The sequence below is a fragment of the Passer montanus genome, unplaced genomic scaffold (genome assembly GCF_014805655.1).
Source record: "Passer montanus isolate IOZ18808 unplaced genomic scaffold, ASM1480565v1 scaffold27, whole genome shotgun sequence".
Lineage (NCBI taxonomy): Eukaryota > Metazoa > Chordata > Aves > Passeriformes > Passeridae > Passer > Passer montanus.
Genome location: NW_024367372.1, coordinates 4,311,728 through 4,332,347, shown reverse-complemented (window position 1 = coordinate 4,332,347; position 20,620 = coordinate 4,311,728). Strand labels below are relative to the sequence as shown.

Sequence of the window (20,620 nt, the reverse complement as noted above, 5' to 3'; positions counted from 1 at the left end):
ACACCAACACACAACACCCCCCAACACCAAAAAGCCCACAAGTCAATTCAAGTCAAAGCTAAATCTTTGTTTTACAAAACATTTTTAAAAGTTAGAAAATAATAACTTGTCACTACCAACTGCAGCAGAAAGATAACGGCTCTAGGAAAGTAAGTCTGATTCTTCTGATAAAGACCTTTATGAAAACAGTTACATGTATACTTTTATTACATTACAGTCCCAGTTCCAGACACTGCTAGCACACTATGGAAAATAAGCAGATTTTACTATTACTGTGTTATCTTTGTCCAGTATAATACATTTTCATTTTCAATAATCCTTCCTCAACTTCAAACAGCACACTGCAACACTTCATAGAAGCAAGCTCTGTGTAACAGGTTTTCTCAGCATCTTTACATAAAACCAACTTTCATAAACTTCAAGAGAGTTCTCCCCAATAAAAATATATTAATGTTTTTATTGGATCAGAACTATCATGAAATAGACCTTGGGATTCTTCTATTACTCTCAATCCAGAGAGGCATTATCAGGATATTTGACAGCTACAGACTAAAGTGTTTGGGCTCTAGAAAAGAACTGATTTTTTTTTTGGTCATTGCCACTTCTTCAAATATATTAGAAAATGTACTATGGAAATGTGCCTGGGAAGCCCAAACCTTACCATATACTGACTGCACCTTACAAATGTATCTCCAACTATTTTCCCCTCAAAGGAAGCAAAGTTAAATGTACAATTTTACTGAAGAAGACCAGGCTGTGGTCACATTGTAAATTAGTAATCACTGGTGCAAAGAGAAGTAAATTGTAATTAAATGGCAGCTGAGTGGTTTAACGGTTTATGAATGCAAGGACAAAGTAGCGCTCTGCAAAAAAGGCTGGCAGCTACAGCAGCTCCAAGTAATCCTATCCCCTTCCCACAGCACCAGAGCATTGCACTTCTCAGCTCTCCTGGCACCACGATGTGAGGAGGCTGCCAACACAGAGAACTAGTTTGTTTATTTTTGAAGACATCAGTCCCTTGATCCAGTTCACTGTGCAACCTCAAATAGCGAGGGAATGTTATGAACACTGAAAACCCAGAAATGCTGCTGAACACTGCATCATGAATTCAGAGCACAAAATTCTCCTCCTCTGCTTACACTAGCTTAAAAGGCCTTGAGATGTGACTTGAAAAAGCATGACAGGCTACCTAATCAGCCAGTCAGGACTTATTTGGAACTGTCAACAGTAATACACTAATGACTGTGTATTTTGCTGTGAGAACAACGAATACAAATAGTCCTTATCAACATAAATGGCATGCCTATTTTTGCTTCCAACCCATTTAGGGATGTCAGGTGATATTCACTAACCTTTCTTTTATTTGAGTGGCTTCCAACCATAAGGGGTTTTTTTCTTGCAGCAAGTACATGAATAAGCAGTATTTTGCTAATTTCTTGCCATGTTTTATGTCATGCACAACAAACATAAACCAGTATAACAACATGCTTCTTAACCCACTCGTAATAATAACAATAATATTTTTATATAATAATAGGTGAGTGGATTAATAAAATACTAGAAGTCTGCTTTTTCAGTGGAACTCTCCATTTAAGAAGCTACTGTATTCTTGCAGGCTTCATTTTAAAAACTAACAGGTTTTACCACATTTGGGAAATTTTTAACACCCAGATGTTGCATGAACTTGATATGCAGGTTGTAACGTCCTGCTTATCCAGAAATGCCAAATCAAGCAAGCCAACTCATCAGGAAAAGACAAAGTGGTCCTGCAGAAAAGACAGTTCCTTTATTGTCCTTTGTAGATGGGGAAAATCAGAAGAGAGAAAATTTTTTTTTGACTGTTACTTTTCTTAAGTTGGGAAAACTATTGCTTAGTATACATCTTTCATGTCTGCCTGAGAGGATGAGTTAGTTGCATGATTAGAACACAATTTGTAAACAGCTGTCTTCTCTACATGCAAAAGCTGCATCTACTTAGGCCACATAATGAAATCACTTTAAAAATGACTGAAGTAAGGCAGCATAGCTGTATTCCCATTTGAGCTTGGGAGACCCCTGCAAATATTTGTGCTTAAAATAATTCTATACTGACCAATCAATCAGCACAGCTGAAATCTGCATAGAAAGGGAACCAAATTTCCCTCCTACAGGGAAAGGCTTAATGCAGAACCGCTGATGCAGCACAGCCCAGGGTGTGAAATCTCCTGACAGCTCAAAGGAGAGCCGGGTGGCAGCGGCTGCTGCCGCCTCTAAAGAAGTGCATGGATGGATGGATGGAAGGACAGACTGTGACTAAATCAGGCAAAGGCAGTGCTGAAGAGGGGCTTAACAAGAGGGAGGAGACTTTGTCACAGGAAAAGGCCTGGCACTGACTCACTGAAAGGAAGGGAGGGAATAGATAGGGCAGGCTGGGGGGAGGAGGTGTCAGGAAGGGGACAGAAGAATGGGACAGGGAAGGGTCAGCAAGCTCAGACCTCAGCAAAGCTGCTGTTGCTTGCCCCTTAACCGAACTGCTGCAAGTCCTGATGCAATACATGTCTTTTCTCTTCAAATCTATTGCTCATTTATCTGCAAACTTACATAATATTATGTATGTGCCATAAGGTTTTCCTCTACCATGGAGGAGTATGTGTCCTAGAAATACCTATCTGAGAAAGCTGCTTTCCACTGTGTATTCTTAGTATTTTCCTAATGTGTGAAGTACCCATTTGCCTTTAGATTTACAGAATTTGTTGTGACAGTGTGCACCTCCTTTCACCAAAAAAACCCTTCTTAAACAGATTTACCTTCTTAACACGTTTTGTTTTACAGTCTGAATCTGATTCCAAAATATTTAGCTATAGTTTTACTAGCTATATAAATCCTGTTACAAACTGTAGGATGCAAAGCTCCTTAATGGATGCTTTCTGAATGGAACAGAAGAAAGACCTTTTTCATAACATTTTTGTATACAGCTGTGAATGTCACAGTAGCACCAATCTAAGCTTTCATGTAGTCTTTAACTTGCCTTTACTGTAAACAAAAATCTGGCCAATAAATTCAGGGTAAGAACTAGGGCAGACTGTCTGGTAAATGAATACACAGTAATGCTGAGAACAACAGATGCCTAGAAGGGACTGTCAGACTTGATTGCATTAAAACAGCTTAAGGGAAAAAAAAGAGAAAAGAACGAAGCTCCTATGCTCATGAAATAATTCTTTCTAATCTGGAAGAGCTTCAGTGTAATCTTTCTAATGTCATTTTAAAAATTCTCTGTGTTAAAAAAACGTATTACTTACCTCTGCCCTTTTAAGCATTTCCCATTTATTTAGAATTTTCATTGCATAAATGCGCTCTGTACACTTCATTTTAACAACTGCAACCTGAAAAATTAAGATATCTTTAACAGGAGCATGGTCAGAAAAATACAATATTTAAAGAGATCAATACTCACACAAAAGCATGGTCAGAGAAATACAGTTTTCAAACAGTTTAATTTCAGAAATCCATAAAATAAGTTACTAAGGAGTCATCAGTGATCAAGTGACACATTGATGAACTGCAGTCTGAGTCTTTGCTCCTTCTGTATTCCTCCAACATTACTACTATGTGCTTGATGCACCCTGTGTGGTCAAGAGCTCAGGATGAAGTACATGGGGGATGATACAGGAGGAGCATGAAGCTTTTCATATGAAGATGTGCAGTAAAGCTGCATTGTTTCCCAAGAACAAGTGGGGTTTGTAGTCATGCCTGCAGCCAGTGGGGCAACATTTAAAAGGGCAGCCTGAGAAAACAAGAAAGGCTGCTGTCAATAGAAATACACTACATTTGACTAATTTGTTTTCACATTTCAGGTCTCAGAAACTTGAAAGATATTTGCAAATTAGCATGCTTTTGTGTACCTTATGCAGATATTTTAAAAGAAAAAAAAATTCATTTATTTATTCACCATTTTGCTTACAGCATTTTACCATGCATGCTGTGTATTAGACTTGCTTACACTGATCTATTATGAACAGTAGCTCTGCACACAGCTGTAAATGGAAGAAGAAACAAGAATACAAAAACTTCAAGGCTTAGGAATGCAAAGACTTTATTTTGACCAAGAAAATGTACTGTCATTGACCAAAGTCAATGTATTCTCAAAGACCAAAACTAATTCTTCTTGTGGTAATGCCGTAATTTCCACAAAGTTCTTCCAGTTGGCAAAAGAAAAACAGGCATCATGACTAACACAGCAACATTTTCACAGGACTATACATGGACTGTTTGAATATTTCTACTGCTTCTCAGCTCATCTCTATTTCAGAAGCAGAAAACCAGCTTTCACTGCTTCCAACACAGCTCTGAATAGCCATGTGAAAAGGAATGACATCACCTCGTCTCTTCTGTTGTTTAAAAACTCTTATCTAGAAAGGATTCAGCTACAGCAGCTTTAAGAAGCTGCTGACTATAGAAAAAGGTTGGAATAGTGCATCAAGCACACCAACATTATAAAAAGTCTTAAGTCTTGAGGAGGGAAGAGGAAAATGTAGTATCACCCTGTACCTTACCAGTAAAGAAGTTCCAAGTGAGGGGCAGGGAAATACTGCTTCACCAGTAACACAAGAACAGGGAATTCACATTTACACAGACATCTCAGCCTGCAGGTACATAGCTCAGCCCTCCACCCATCAAAGAGTGAAGCTCCACTCACCAGGTCACATAGTGACAGCACCTTGTACCCACCCTGCACAGCCATGTGACAGACACATAGCTCTGAAAAAAACATACCCACTGCAGGAAAGCCATGGGAATCTGGCCCTGGACACAGCTGGGAAATGCACAGCACTAAGAAGCAGCTTCTGTAAGTGAAGCAGAATACCCAGAGCTACATAACAATCCCAGTGTCTCCTGGCCTACAAACACCTCCCACAGAAACTGCTCATGCTGCGGGGGAAGGATGAGCAAGACAAGAAAGTCTCAAACCAAACACACGAGGTTCCTTGGCACATATGGAACTGTTCAACTGACCTTCTGTAATGGCCTTAAATGTAAACAGCCTTGCTCCTCTTTTCATCACAGTTAAAAGTCACTGTAAAAACCTCTCTCCATACACTTAATTGGGTCATTACCCTGATCCAGCTGAAGGCACACTCTAAGTCAAACAGCGCATTAAAAGCTTTGAGAAACTGCAAGATGCTGACATTACCCACTACACTTTTTAAACTGTTCCAGAGAGAACGTGGTGACTCAGGAAATGCCCACACCTCCAGTGCAGGGACAGGGACAGAGCAGCACCAAGGTTACCTGCTGCAGAGGAATGAACCAACGCTCTGCAGCAGATGCAATTTGCAAGCAAAGCTCTGTGTGCCCCGGTGTAGCAACATTCAAGTTTCATAACACCACAACACTAGAACTGCCCAGCTATTTGAGTACAAACACAGTGCACAAATCAGAACCCAGGCAGGCATCTACTGCACTTTATCTAAGACCATCACTGTCCAAAAGCATTGCAGGATATCACAAGTTTGGAGCGTGCTCAAGTGCTGAGGAGCGATGGAAGCCTGGAATCATGGAGAGCAGGCACAGCTGAGGAGCTGTGTAAATGTTAGAACAAAGTGGCAAATTAAGCAGGCCTGGAAAAAGAAGAAAGGAAAAGAAGAAAGGATGCCAAATCTCTAGGACTTATTTAGCAATTCCCCAGTCACTAACTATATTAGTGCTATTTATTTTCAACTGAAAAGACTGCTTTAAAAAGGCCAATTTAAACTTTCTGGAGGAAGATAATTGTCTTCTGTGGAAGAGAAAGTATAGTTCATAAAAAGAAAGCTGACTCATCTTTTCACATTAAGTGGTTATCAAGTTATGGCACCAGCAAACACACTGCTGCTTTAGTTATAAGGGTGACAGTGGGACAGCTTTTCATCTCAGCAGAAAAATTCATTGAACCACACAGCAAATTAGGTAATTCCCCATGAATTTTATCGCTGGAAAGAAATCTTAGGACTGCTGAAGATATCTCACATTACATTACAGTCCCAGTATTTTGGGACTGTAATGTCAATATTTATATTGACAGAATTTTTGCCTGACTAGACCTGACTCCTCAACCAATTCAAATAATTAGGATTTTTTTTAAAGAAAACAAACAGAAAAGCATAACCCAAACTTCACTGATATCTGAAATGAAACAGGGAAGCACAAATAAAATTATGCCCTGATAAAGTCAGTGCTATTATATGGAAGAATACTGTTACAATATTGGAAAAGATCCTTTCTTCCATAAAACACCTCAGCATTTCCTTGAGCGGCCTTTCTTTTACTTTCCTCATCAGGTGGCAGCATTTCTAAGTTTACTTTTGTCATAATAATGCTTTGTCTCCTTCTGAGACGTTGCAGTAGAGCTGTTTTTTCTTACTTTTATATTAATTCTTCCTTCTCTGGCATACCTCAAATTCAGTTACAATAACCACACTGACCACTTTGTGAGATCAAACAGAGGCCTCTTATACTGCAGTTGTGCAAAGCATGCAAGATGTCTGGTTTTAAATATGATGGTTTTTATCCTACATACCGATCCACCACATCTACTAAGGCAAGGGAAAACCATTCAGGTGGTGTTCAGACATATTCCAAAGGACATAGATTTGTACACTGCTACAAATGTCTGCTTTAAGAACAAAAGCATTGTTTCTATCTTCAGAGTTTAAAAGTTTAGTGGCTGAACAAGTGCTCATGTTATGCACAGAGTAGGATTTAATATTGGTTTTCACTCTCCATTTTTAAGCCTAATGCAATTTACACTGCATTAGAAGTTTAAAAAAAAAGAAGTATGCTAAGAATAATGAAAGGAAAAAATGTACAAGCAGAGGTATGATAAAACAGCTTCTCAAGAAGATTTAATAACCTAAAATATTCCAGGCCTGGAAGAGGCAACAGCTATGACAGACACAGGAAACCATGAATGTCAAGGAGAACATGAACAGATAACAATAATTTGCCATTTCTCATAACACAGACATTGAAAAGCATCAAATTAAAAAAAAATAAAAATTAAGGAAGTATTATTGTCAGAAAAAAGTTATGGAACTCAGCCACAGGCTGCTGTGGCCACTTCAGTATTCAGAATGTATTAAATACAGACATGCTTAATACCTGAGTAACACACACTGCAGTGTGGGTCCCAGTGACCACTGATCCCTGACTTAGAGGGGTGGGCTGGGGACTCAATGAACCCTCAGCCACTGAAAACTGTGAGAATTCAGCTTTGCTCTCTTCTTGGGTTTTTTTCCTACATCTCTCTACCTGGCCAAAGAATTGGGACATGGGCTAACCAATCCACACACCTCTGGCCCAGAACTACCATCTTTAATACCTGTGTCAAACTAAGGAAATTAAAACTTATTCCCAATGCTCAACAATCACAAGGTAGTCTGGTAGATATTTAGATGATTCTGTTTTATTAAGTCTAAAAATGTGACAAGAAAAAATCGCAGGTGCAAGGGTTCCCCCAGCACTGCAACCCCCCTTCCATCTGATTTGATTAGCATCACCATGACTCCTCATGCTCAGGACTGAGGCAACAGGAAAACTGCAATAAAGCTCAAGTATGCTTCCTCAAGGATTTCAGAAAGCCTAATGAATCCTAGTGCCTTCACTTCAACCAACTTTCAACATATTTATGTTTAAAAAAAAAGTATGACAAGTGGGACTAAAACATAACTGAGATCCATCTAGGGTAACTACAAGGTAAAACACCCCATCACATTTGTATTGCTTCTGCCATCCATTTCCTTGCCATATTCTGTGTCTCAAAGCTCTCTTGCACTTGTAGTGCAATAAAATAAAATAAAGAACCAATATAGCTAAAGTAGCTTTCTAGACTTCAGCAAGAGTTAGTATTTTGCTTCTTGAATTGTTTTATAGGAGTATTTTGCTATGTTTTGATCTTCAAAACCCACTCAATACTGACATTCAGGGCTGCACTGTGCAAAGTCATCCCAAACCAAGTTCCACCTTTCCCAGTGTTCCAGTGAAATCTACAGGGTGCAAATCTGAGCCAAATCATCCTCTACAGACAAGACAGAACTTCCCAGCACTGCACTGTGCCCTCTGAGTGACACGATCAACATCAGTAAGCAGCATCAAGTTACAAGTTTTATTTTATGTAAATGGTTAAGTATGGTGCAATAAAGTGCAGAAATAATTTAAATGTAAGACTGGCTTTCCAGAAAACAATTAAGACAACTAACAAGTATTTCTTAAAAATCATGCAGGCATTAATTTCTGCGAAGACAAAAAAACTCACTAGGACACTATTCATGCCCGTGGCACCTTGAACTTAACTTATCTTTAAGGACTGGACTTACAGGGATAAGGTGAAACTGCAAAATGTTCTCAGCTGAAAAGAAGAGGAACACAGACAGAGGTGATAATACTTGTGCAAACAGCTCATAATGGCAGGTAGTTAAGAAAAAAGGCAAACTGAATCTGGAATTCACAAGCAGACACACACCACTGGGGATAGCTAAACATTACTGCCTTACAATACAAACTCAGGAAACCACACACAGCCACACCTCAGAAAAAGAAACTTCATCTGGAGCAGGTGTGAAAGAGGACAATTGAGGTGATCAAGAAATTATAGAGCCTCTCATGCTAGCGTGGGAATAGAAAAAAGCCTTACTTGCTAAAAAAAAGAGAAAAAATAAAGTGTACATTATTGTTATTATTCAAGGTCAGGCTGGATGGGGTTCTGACCAACCTGCTCTAGTAAAAGGTGTCCCTGGCCCATGGCAGAGGGACTGGAACGAGATGATCTTTAAAGCCCCTTCCAACCAAAACCATTCTATGATTCTATCTAAAAATAAAATTGGAAGGAAGGGCATCAATAAAAGTGGATGATAAAAGATCTCCTTAGTCTAACAGACAATAAAATTACATGGATAAAACAGTGTAAAATCCCATGAATTAACCTTTGATGGGAACTTGGAAAGGCTTTAGACATTTGAGGAGAGATTTTAGTCAAGCCTTTCAACTGGGAGAAGAGACAAAATGTCATTTCAGATGTAAACAATTTACCCATAATGTCTTATTACCAGATTTATAATTGAATATTACATTCATTTCCTTTGGCTAAAGCTTGTTTACGCCACATTTACTCTACTATTTCTGTCTCATGTTATTGATACCCTGCACACCAGCTACTGCAAAAACACTGCAGCAACTACTTTATCCTCCTGACACTTTCAGATAGGAAAAAGTCTTTGATATAGAGCTCATTAGTTGATGGTTTTAATACTGCATCTTTGAGGAAAAACTGGTCTGGGCTGCTCTATCAGTTCTTTTTTTAAAGTCTATTTTACATATAAATTTAAAAACCGGAGTGTCTTTTGATAGAGTTCATATGCCATGGTGCAGATTTCCAAAGCAAAATCAGGTTTTTTTGAGCATGCAGTGTGTATCTTCATGTTGTGCAAATAAGAAATCCCTTACAAGTCCCAGCCAGAACGACTCTGCAGAAGAAGAATAAAGGCCCCAAATAGCACCTAAGCTGTTCCTCAGGACTGGGGGGGGTTTGCACAGACGAATGTCTGCTCTCACAGCAGCTCCACAATGAACTGTGTGTGTCTCTGGCTCCTTGCAACCTGCCTGTCTCCATAGTTACTTGGTGCTGCCACACAAACACACACGGAGCTGGGGAGGACTGAGATAGAAACCAGCTCTTTTGAAGCATTTTCAAAACAAAGCAGCTTCTTTCTTCATCCATTTCCACAGCAGAAAATAGCTTGCTTTGATTTAATTTTCTTTTTTCATGAAGAGCATATTAAAGAAAAGCAGAGCTAATTAAATACTTCTTTTGCATCGTATTCTGAATGCTTTGACTCTTTGAATAGTTGAATGAAAAGTGTCATATGTGGTGCACAATACTTTGGAATTCTGTTAATCTACAATGTAGGAAGGTACAGTCCCTGCTGGGCACCTAACAGCAACCACCAAAGCTTCTGAATAGGTGAGACAGCCTTAATTGCAGTCCATAGGCTCCTGAGCCCCAGGTTAATTTCTAGAAGTACATCAAAACACTGAACTCAGTACCCTACAGCTGTGTTTACAAGGTGGAAAGGGCACAAAGAGCTCTGCCTCTCACTGCCAAGCACGGCTGACCAGGGGAAGGTTAGGTTTTACACATTCACTTCTGACTCCCACTGCAACCTCAGCCAGCATCTCTCTCATTAGAAACCACATCAGTGATCAGAACCTGTGGTACACAGGGGATCAGCCTTATGCTCTCTCAGCCATTATTTTCTTCTGGAAACACATTTTTCTGTCTGTTGATCCCAGCTGAGACTGTGACTAAGCATCCCCAGTTGAAGTGACGTATTATTACCAAACACTACACAGATCAAGTCTGTGCACAACAGCATTTACATGAGAAGGTATTTCTAATCCATCCAGAACAGTAATACTTAGGTGGGGCACATTAAGAGTTTTAGTTATTTTTGTGCTAAGCAAGACCAAGCAGTTCCACCCTTCTGCTGGAACCACAGTAAGCATTGCTCATTCAAGAAATCCTTGCTAACAAACAAGGGAAGGAAGACAATTGTTTCAGTCCCACGCTGCCAAATTTCCAGGAGGTGTCAGCCACGTTATACAATCCAAGCTCTCAAACAAGGTACATTTTGACTCATTCTTCCTTCAACAACTGCTCTTTGACTGGAGTGTGTTGATGTACAGAAGTGTGCCTACATGGTATTTTACACAAAATGAGGACATGTGACCTTAAAGACATATGAGCACATTACTGAGAATGAAACTGCAAAGAAGCACATGCAAGTGTCTAGAGCCACAGTCCCCATGTACAGTGTCCTCCTCCTATCCCTCTCAGCCTGCTTGCTGTAAGCACAAATCCTCCCAGTTCTTTTGGCATGTGCAGCCAAACACCAAGCACACAGAAAGCACTTCTCAGGCTGGCCTGAGTTTCCCAGGTAAGCACAATCCCACCAGGCACAGGTCCTCAGGACATCATTTCATTTCAACTAACGGTCCCTGGTGTTTCTAGATGAAAGGAATAGTCAGGCACAGGCAAACTTCAAACCACAGCTCAGCTGCTTTTTGGTTTCTTTGTTGTTTTGGTGTGGTTTTCTAAAGGTTGAAAATCTGAAAGAGTTTTGCATTCTATGCTGATATTCTTTAAATCTCCTAAAGACTGTATCTTCACTTCTGTGTAATTTACAGAAGTGATTTTCACTCTTGCGTGGTTTGTGTGTTTTCTGTGTAGTTCACAAAATACTTCATGCTACACAAAACACTCTTTCTTGTCTACAAATACAGATTTCTACAGTCATTTTATTAATAGAAACCAGAATTAAGATAACAGAAAACCATTTTACTTCTGAATTTGTTTCAGGGGGCTTCTAACTTACTATTAGTTTTGTTCATTGTGGAGGTTGTCCCTCTGTACATGAGTTACCTGCCTGTATGACCCAGAAAACGAAAACTAAAAGTAACACTGGGGCACTCATGAAAATGCTCCACCCAGCTGGGTATATACCCAGGCAAACACAGCCTAGAGATGAGGAAGAACTATGAGCACTTTATTCTCCTTCTGGCATTTCAAATTATAAGCTATTCTAACTGTCACACACTCAAATAACATATAAAACTTTTCTTCCTAACTATGAAATTTCTGAAAAAAATAAATGATGTTCTCAAGCCAGTGACTTCCTGAGTCCCTACATGCTGCTGCAAGGAATACTCAGACATTCAGTTCACCCTGACTGCAAAGTGGCTGGCTTCTTTTATGTGAAAGGAGAAGTCCAGGTGGCTACAGAGGAAATCTCTAGGCTCTAAGCTAGGCTGTTTCTCCCCTAGCGTAATAATAACAATTTAAGAAACATTCTTCTCTTGCATGCCATGCTGCAAGAACTTTCATTAAGGTGGTTTTGCATTGGGTTTTGTTCTCATGCTGCTGGAAGAAGTGTAAAGAGCCAAGCTGAGCTCTGCAAAGGAGAAAGAAGAAAGAAAAAGGTACTGACGTGCCAATACAGATGTGTTCTGGTGATTATATCAATCTGCCTTAGATACTGATTTTGCAGTTGTGTTCAGAGGGATAAGCTCACATGTGCTCTCAATCCTCTCTTTGGTCAAATACCACGTTTCCTTCCTTGGCTTATATCTTTTCTGGCAAAAACTGACCACTGATCCTGACTAATAACTAATATCATGCTTTTATTTTGTTTGAACTATATTTCTTCAAAGCTACTGATTTATGCAAAAGTTCTTTGAGAAGAATAAAGCCCCTGGCACTCTCCAAAAAAACCCAAAGAAGCTAAACTGAGAAGAATGGAATGTAATTTTCATCCTTTTTGAAGTCTACCTTGTTTAGCTGTTCAGTATTTAAATTAAATTACTTCATTCTAACAGGAATCTGTTTAGTTTAATTCTGAGTAATTTCTTTATACATTTAAACAAATATTTTATAGGTATTCTTAAAATGGATTTTTAGCACATAAAGCCCATCAAGTAATTTCCAACACAATTCCCATGCATGTATGAAAGTATTATGGAAACATGACTCACAGCTCCTCCATTCAGTTTTCTCAAGTGTTCTCAAGCCAGATGCCACCAGCTCCTTTCAAGAAACTACATTTCATTTTCTTATTATGGAATGTCAACCTTTACATAATTACTGTTTTATAATACCTATAAAATCTGGCAGTTATAGCAGTGTGGAATATACATGGGTCAAAGGATTCTTTCATAAGCAAAAAGCACAAAATATTCTGTGGCAAGAGGGATTAAAGTATAATGAATTTAGAATCAATGATTCCTGTATAATTTAAACTGATCAAAAGTTTCAAGCTGCTGCAACTATAAATTAAAACTTTTCTAGGTAAGAGATGAACAAGATGTGATACTGACAGGTAACTGATACCACTGACTCTGCAAGCACAGCTCCAACAGAAGGATGGAATTAAGATACTTTCTCATTTCACTTCTGTGAAATTTCATTTCCACTGCGGGGGATGGGATGTGTGAGTTCCTTTTGTTAAGTTCCATGCTTTTCCAAATGAAAGAGTATGAAACACATTGTTGATTCTGGCACTCCAAACACTATTAACACAAGTTTCCACTCAGCATTTGTATCTTTCATGCACCTTAAGACTTTGATCCAAAGCTAAGAAAGGTCATCCCAGCAAATATAAACTGAAGTCTCTTGAAATGCATATAAATACTTCATTTACTGTTGTACTGAGATTTCCAGCTGGTCAATTCTTTAAGTAGAGAAGAGCATCTTTTGAAAAAGAACAGAACAAGTACTATGGAAAATAAGCCTTCCATGAATATTATACTGTGGGAAGGCATTCCCAACACTGACTCCATCTGCAAGTCACTATAAAGGGTTCCCATTTTTGATAGCCAAAGCAATCACAAGTCTAGTTCTGAAAAGATCCAGAAACCTTTTTTAATCCTGCCAAAAGACAAACTGCCAAAATGCTAATCTAAAATTCTTTAGATATCAGTGGTCACAGCCACTATAGCAAGTCATTTGGCACAGCAAGAGCAGAACAACATCAAAGTATCCTGGGCTGAGCCTTCCCATCTATACTGTATGCAGCTCAGGAATTCTGTTTCAGCCTGTATCTAGCCTGATTTCCTGGACCAAACATGCTTTGAAGCTGTGAGGAGAGTCAAACCCAGTGATTGATTCTTATGCACTCCTTGGATCCAAAGGGCCATTTGGTGCACACCTGGAATGGAGGTTCTGGTTACTTTCCTCCAGAAGAAACCCAGCTCATGGAGAGTAAAATCCTCATGCAGTAGGTGAGGGCATTGTCTTCAAAACTGTGCCACTGCTTTGAACCAAAACCCCAACAGAGAGAGAGACGGGTACCCACTACTGTCTTGATTCTTTAGGCCTTTTATCTACTTATAAACCTTCCTGCTTAGACTTATTTTCTGGACTCAGTTTGTAGCTCTCAGTCCTCCCTTAGACTAACCAATATTTTTCCAATTATTGCTTTTTTCTGACAAACTTTTTACAGTAACTTTTTTTCTCTAAAATTTGTGTTCAAATAATACTGAAGTGAATCACTCAAACGAAATAAGTGATTTTCATGCAGCATTTCCATTACTCTCAGATACCACTTCCTTTTTTGTAACAAATGTTACACTCATCAAGTTCAACATCCACTAGAAAGTGAACTTTTGTCTTACAGGGCAAGACATTATTGCTAATCTGGACATTTTATTAAAATGCTCCACTTCCTTCAGCAGCCGTGTTCAGGATGATTACATGTAAACTACATCATTAGATGATGGTACACATGAAGACATATTCTTGAAACATTAATTTCTGTCTTAGGTGTCTGCTTTTCTCAAGAGCAGTTTCTGAAGTAGCTTAAAATCACGTGGATATAAAATCATTACTTCACCCACTACCAAATTCATACACACATAGAAACCTCGTTGTTTTCTGAACCCAGGTCAAGTAGAGTCCTGGTGCTTCTCTAGCTGAGTTTCTGGTTGCCTTCTGCTACCCATGTCCCACATTCAAACCCTACATGGAAGAGTTGAGATGCCCAGAGCACACCATGCTTGGAAGGAAAGCCTGCCATGGCAGAGAGTCCTGCTCTCTGTAAGACAACAGGACATGGGGATCAGGAAGCTTCTCCTTAGCCACCAGCAGCAGAAAGTGCAGCTGAGTGCCACGGGCTGAAGGGAGCCACTAATGGCAGCCTCTGCATTTCACTTTAGTGTGGCACTACTTCAAAAAAGTTTCCTGAAAGAAACAGAAGGGGTTTTTACTTCTAGAAATTCTCTAGTTAATAATCTTTTTTGCTGACAGCTATGAAAATCACTTTAGTTACCTGTTCTTAAATGCTGAAAAGGTTGTCTTTGAGGTCCTCCAGAAGCCTCGGGTATGCTATGCCTGCTGTCTGTGAATGCTTTTGCCACTGGCATGCCCTACCAGGCTTGTGTGATTGATGAGACTTTCATCAAATACATTAAGAAGTTAAGCTTCAGTCCAGGGTCCTGGGACTGGCGAGTCCTCAAAACACAAGGCGTTCCTATCATCCCAGCATGATTCAACTTGCTGTCCAAAAAACAGATCCAGCAGCCTTTGATCTTCAAAGATGACAGGGAACAGCCTTTGAGGCAGCCAAATGCGTCTTTCTGCATTACCAGATTGCTACAGAGACAGGCAGATGGGTGGAGCAGCCTCCATGCTCCTACCATAGAAGCAGCCCAGCTCTGTGTTAAATTAGAGCAGCAGCAAGCAGTACATATGGCAAGTGGGAGAAGGGATCCCAAATTCAGCTGTGCAGCTGCTAGGTGGGACCATCCTGCTCATACAGTCATCCAAGAGACATCTGTTTGGCTGCAGTGAAGTCAGAAAGCCAGTCACAGAAATGGCACACCTGGACACTGAATAACCTGATTCAAAGGGACCTTAGGTATCTAGTACTTAGGTACCTATCCCACATTTGGAAGAATTTTAGCACATCTGTGTGGACCTTTTGTCCCCAGGTCAACTGTAACAAGAAATCAGATGCACAAACAATGAAACTTTTATTACTACAACTGAAAGTTAAAATCTCTTACCTCTCCAAATGCACCTCTTCCGATTACTTTTATAATTTCAAAGTCATCTCGATGGAGTTGCATTTCCTTTACCAATTTCGTAAATGGTTTTGCTGTTTAACAAAAAAAAAGAAAAAAAAAAGAAAAGTCAATTACAAAGAGAAACATCACAAGCCAGCCCATAAACTGGAGGTCAAAAGTATTCATTGCATACCCACAGCAATAGCAGATTTTCAACTATTAAACTACAGAGGGGGAAAAAAAAGCTAAATACACTATTTAATTAACAATTAACATTTTTTTAGAAGTTCAATCACATGAATGGTTCTGCCTTGCTGCTAGTAAGAATATAGAGCAAAGTGGTCTTTCAGAAGGATTTTCCTCCCTTTCTTTAGGGTTTTGTGAATCAGTGAGTACCACGTGAAAGGGAGAGCTCATTCATTACTGCTAAACCCTATGGACAATCTGTCCTACACTGCAGGCACTAGATTAATTCTCTTCTAAGTGGAGTGCAGCTTTACTTTTTATTATTTCAGCTAGTACCAGCTAAGGCTTTAACAACCCAGTCTCAAGAGATAGCTGTCTCTACTCAACAGCAGTGAAACCATTTCCCACAAGATCTGTGGCTAATTTAAGGTTTTTACTTTGAACTGTCTTTTCTGCTAAGCAACATTCACCAGATCTCAATTAGACCAAGTAGTGAAGGGCTGCAGTCTAAAAAGATGTCCAGTGATTAACTAACTTACACTTTGTTCTGGTGGTCCCACATTTCTCAAAATATCTGGTGGATAAATTCCACTATACCTGTAGATCCATCTGTTTTCTCCTCTCCAGATCCCATTCAGAATACTTTATTTATTTCTAGCATATCACAATATGTGGATCACTGTTTAGGTAGAATGTTTGTTACAAGTCACTACTCCAAAGACCAGATCAATAATGAAAAACAGTGGTGTAAGTGCAAGCAAACTGCATGAGGACGAGTTTGCACAAGCACAGCAGCAGTTTACTCTTCAAACTAAGCACAAAAAGATTGCTGCTCTTCACCCCATCACAAACACTGTTAGACTAAAGGACCAAACTTTTCCAGTATATGTATTTTTTCCTATCTGCAACTGAATAAAACATCACAGAACCACTACTTGTAATTCAGCCCAGACTCCTGTTTTACCTCACCTTACATTATGATTAAGCTAGTAAGTTATAAGCCAAACAGAATTCCTACAAGAGGGGTCACTACCTTAACGGTGTATTTCAGATGCTAACAAAGAAATCAAACCTTACAACCACACAGGGATACAGAATTCTGAACTGGAGACTGAAAACTACAGTATGAAATCTAAGCAAGAATGCCTGAAAACCTCTCAGCAAAAAACCATTAACTGCTAAAATAATGAAGAAACAGCTGTACTGAGGAACAGTCATGCTGCTGCTTTGTATTTAGGAGGGTGTTACTGAAAAGGCTTCCTCCAGAAGTAATACCCCTTTCACTCAGAGTTTCTTGTCTATCCACAGTACGAAATTTAAAGAATGAGACACTGCTAGATTTTCTGGTAGACTCCCTGTTTCAGCTGGGCACAAATGCCAGTCACACTTTCCTCACCACAAGGTCACTGAGACTATTACCTCAAACCCAACATAATTTCCACTGAACCTCCCCAGCACCACCACCTCAAACCAGTTAGAGATCTGTGCCAGACCAGTCAGACACCTGTAGAAGCAAGTACACAGCTGTCAGCAGTGCTATTATCAACTGTTTTGCAAGGTTCTCTCACCTCCTTCCCATCAATTTAACATAGATGGAGGAAATAGAACTGCAGGCAAGAAATAAACATGCAAGTTCCCCTATTAAGGGTTTGGTACTACAGAATGCTGGTCATTGAACTAATTCTGCAGAACAACAGCTTCTGTTACTAAAATTCAAGGGGAATGAAATCTAGTATTTATTTCTGGAGGACACTAACCCAATAAATAGCTTTTGTTTTAAATAAACAGCAAATTTTAGCAATAATTCTACTAAGTAAACAAACTATCAAAATTAGAGAATCACAGAGCAATCTGGGGTGGAAGGGAGCTTTAAGATCATCTATTTCCAAGCCCTCTACCATGGGCAAGCACAACTTCCACTACACCGGGTTGTTCAGAGTCCCATCCAGCCTGGCCTTGAACACTTCCAGGGATGGAGCATCCACAACTTCTCTGGGCAATAAAATAACTGCTTTAAGTATTAGAAGCTCTGGTGCTGTAAATTGATCACAAGCAACTTTCAAAGCCAGGAGACACAAACTTGGTAAGTTCAAGCTGTCTTGTACACCAAAAAAAACCCCCAACTCCCTTATATCTTACATTTCTGCTGATGGTGACAAAATATTTTATTATTTCATCTACAAATTTCCCCACTTGAAAGTGCATCAAACTTCATACCACTAAAACTGGAATGCAGTTTAGAAATGCATAAAGTTGTGTAAGAGCAAATCAATTTGATTAGTTTTGTATTTTAATATTAATAAACATTATGTATTAAGCAGAAGCACATACTTAAATTTCAGTAAACAGAACAAATAGGGAAGGGCATTATTGCCATCTTTCTAGAAATTGTATCCTTGAAGAAGGAAGGATGAGCAGCCCTCATTTTCTTGACCGACATTTTGGATAAAATCTACAAGAGTTTTAGGCTGGTCCTGCTTTTTCCAACTCAACTGGTCAACTGAAGTACTAGCTAATAAAACCACTGGTTTAACATATGTAAATTAAAAGAAATATTCACTCCTAGAAGGAAGTTACTGTTTTTACAAACCATTTGTGCACTTAACTAATGTTTTAGTATTTAGTAGGTGTTGGTGTTCAGAAATACTGCAGCTTCAGTGGCCTCTGTCTTAGAAAGCACCAAACATGAACATTTGAATGTACAGAAAAATCTTAAACTTGGCAGGACATCCCCTGAACTGGAAAAATTCTGAGTCTTTGTCAAGGCATCTAAGATTCCTTAAAAGTAAATATAACTTGAAAATAAAACTGGGTGTTAAAAGAATCTAATGATCACAGACACTACAACAGCAATTACAGATCAGAGCTCAGAGGAAACAACGGACCAATAATTTATTTAAACTGATATATACTTTAATGGCATTTTGAAGTAGAACCCTGTTTACATCAGGATGTGACCTGTTCCATTTAAGTACTGGATTCCACAATTTCTATCTCTTAGTAAGTTAAATCAAAAAATATTTCCAATTTGCATTCCTGAGGCTGCTGTTCCTCAACTGCAAATATGCTGATCAGTAGCATGCACAGAACTGGCAAAACTGAGTGAGGAGAAACTTGCACCAAAAAGCATCAGAGACAGACTGTGCTTGCCAGAACAATGCCAAGGGATTTATCACTACCTAACTGGTAAAAAAGTTACAGCTTCTCCCTTTACATACCACTATTTGAAAAACAGGGAACTCAAACCAAACTTATCTCCATATACTGGAATGAATAATTACTTTTGATCCTAATACTGAAGGCAGAACTTATGATCTGGAGTTGATTTAATCCTTAATGAAAATATTTCATCCTGGCAAACAGAAGCATTAGCTGTACTGGGGGTTTTGTTGGCCGTGATTACTGAATTTTGTTATATATACACACTGTTGTCAGGGTAACATTAGCTGCAAGTAATTGCAAGAGTTTGTTTATTCATGACTGTGAGGATGTAATAAGAATTTGGGATAGACATTCTATGTGCAGTATCTTTGTATGCACCACTGCCTTTTCTCTCAAGCTGATTTTTCATTATTCTACTCAGCCTTGTTTGGAAGAAGGGTGTTTTCTATAAAGCCAGGCAAGGGAAAAAAAACCAAACCCAAACAACCGATTTTCAGAAGCCAAGTAATGTATGCTCTCAAGAAAATAATACAAAACAGTAACAGTTGATGTTTTGGTTTGTAATGAGAAGTGAAATGCCAGCATTTATTTCCTCATTGAAAACCAGGGTACATGTGAAAGACACAATTCTCCACACACCAATTCTATTATGATCATATTCTCCACTTCAACTGATAGATGGGATTAGGATATTCTGTTTCCGCAAAAAGAAAACATAAATTTTAATAAGTAAAAACATAATTTAAATGTTTTACTCACAGGTAAACAGGTTTGTGATTTAGCTTTGAGAGCTGGTGCATCTACACTGCAGTCAATGTGTATTATGCCACCTAACAGAAAATATTTGGAGGCAGTTTCAGAATGACTGAAAGCTGCAGGAAATGCCAGCGGAGATGATCTGACACAGCAGACTGGGCACTCTGCACTGTTACCCCAGGAATGGGTGCATGCTGGCCTCATATGTCAAATTTCTTCTCATTTCTGAAAGCAGATCGGGGAAGGATGCCAGTGTTGTCAACATCACCCTCAAAAAATAATAGGTCAACTCTTCCCACCTGAAATGTGGTTAAAAATGAGAAGTTTCAAGGTATGTTTTGAATTTCTATTTTCTGTTCATATTCTGGATCATTCCATTTATGTCAATAATTTACCATCAGGAACCACAAAAGCTAACACCCTTACACTGCAATGGGCAAAAGACAACCTGGTGGATAACGATCACTGCTGCTTCAGTGGTGGAGTTACCCCAGGATTCTTATTTGAGGACTCATCCAAATTTTGCTTGGCAGTACAAATTTCCAGAAATTTACAAAAATCACTTAGCTGAAGCTGTCAAATGCTCAAAAACATCTGATGTTTTGTATCACTGGCAGCTCCAAGTTTTAAATACATGTGACAATGGCAAGAAAATAATACACACTCACAATTCAGGGTGAAAGGGACTAGCTGTTCTCTAATCCAATCTCCTGCTCAAATCACAGTCAATATTGATTTCAGACCAGGTTACTCATGGTTCTGCCTGGTCAAGTTTCAAAAACTTCCAAGGATGGAGACTCCATGGGCTCTGTGGACAACCTGTTCATATCATGTAACAGACTGCCTACAGTCTGTTATGATAGTTACAGTTGATGCTGTACGTGATTTGGGGTTTAAGTCATTATATAACACCATAACAACGTTCAGGTGGATCTACCCTGAAGGTATG

The 20,620-nt window shown here is 39.1% G+C and overlaps 1 protein-coding gene across 16 annotated transcripts in view; it reads right to left on the bottom strand.

Annotated features, from left to right (window-relative positions):
• CDC42BPB (CDC42 binding protein kinase beta) overlaps nt 1-20,620 on the bottom strand; it is a 91,037-nt gene that overhangs the window by 46,972 nt on the left and 23,445 nt on the right. For all 16 annotated transcript variants that reach the window (XR_005627826.1, XR_005627827.1, XM_039712492.1 and 13 more), the window contains exons 2-3: nt 15,568-15,659; nt 3,279-3,362 (exon numbers count right to left, since the gene is read on the bottom strand). Coding sequence is in view for 14 of the 16 variants with exons in the window: in XM_039712492.1 (XP_039568426.1) it covers nt 3,279-3,362; nt 15,568-15,659 (176 nt within the window). In the remaining 2 variants the exon portion in view is untranslated. The remainder of the gene's footprint in view (nt 1-3,278; nt 3,363-15,567; nt 15,660-20,620) is intronic.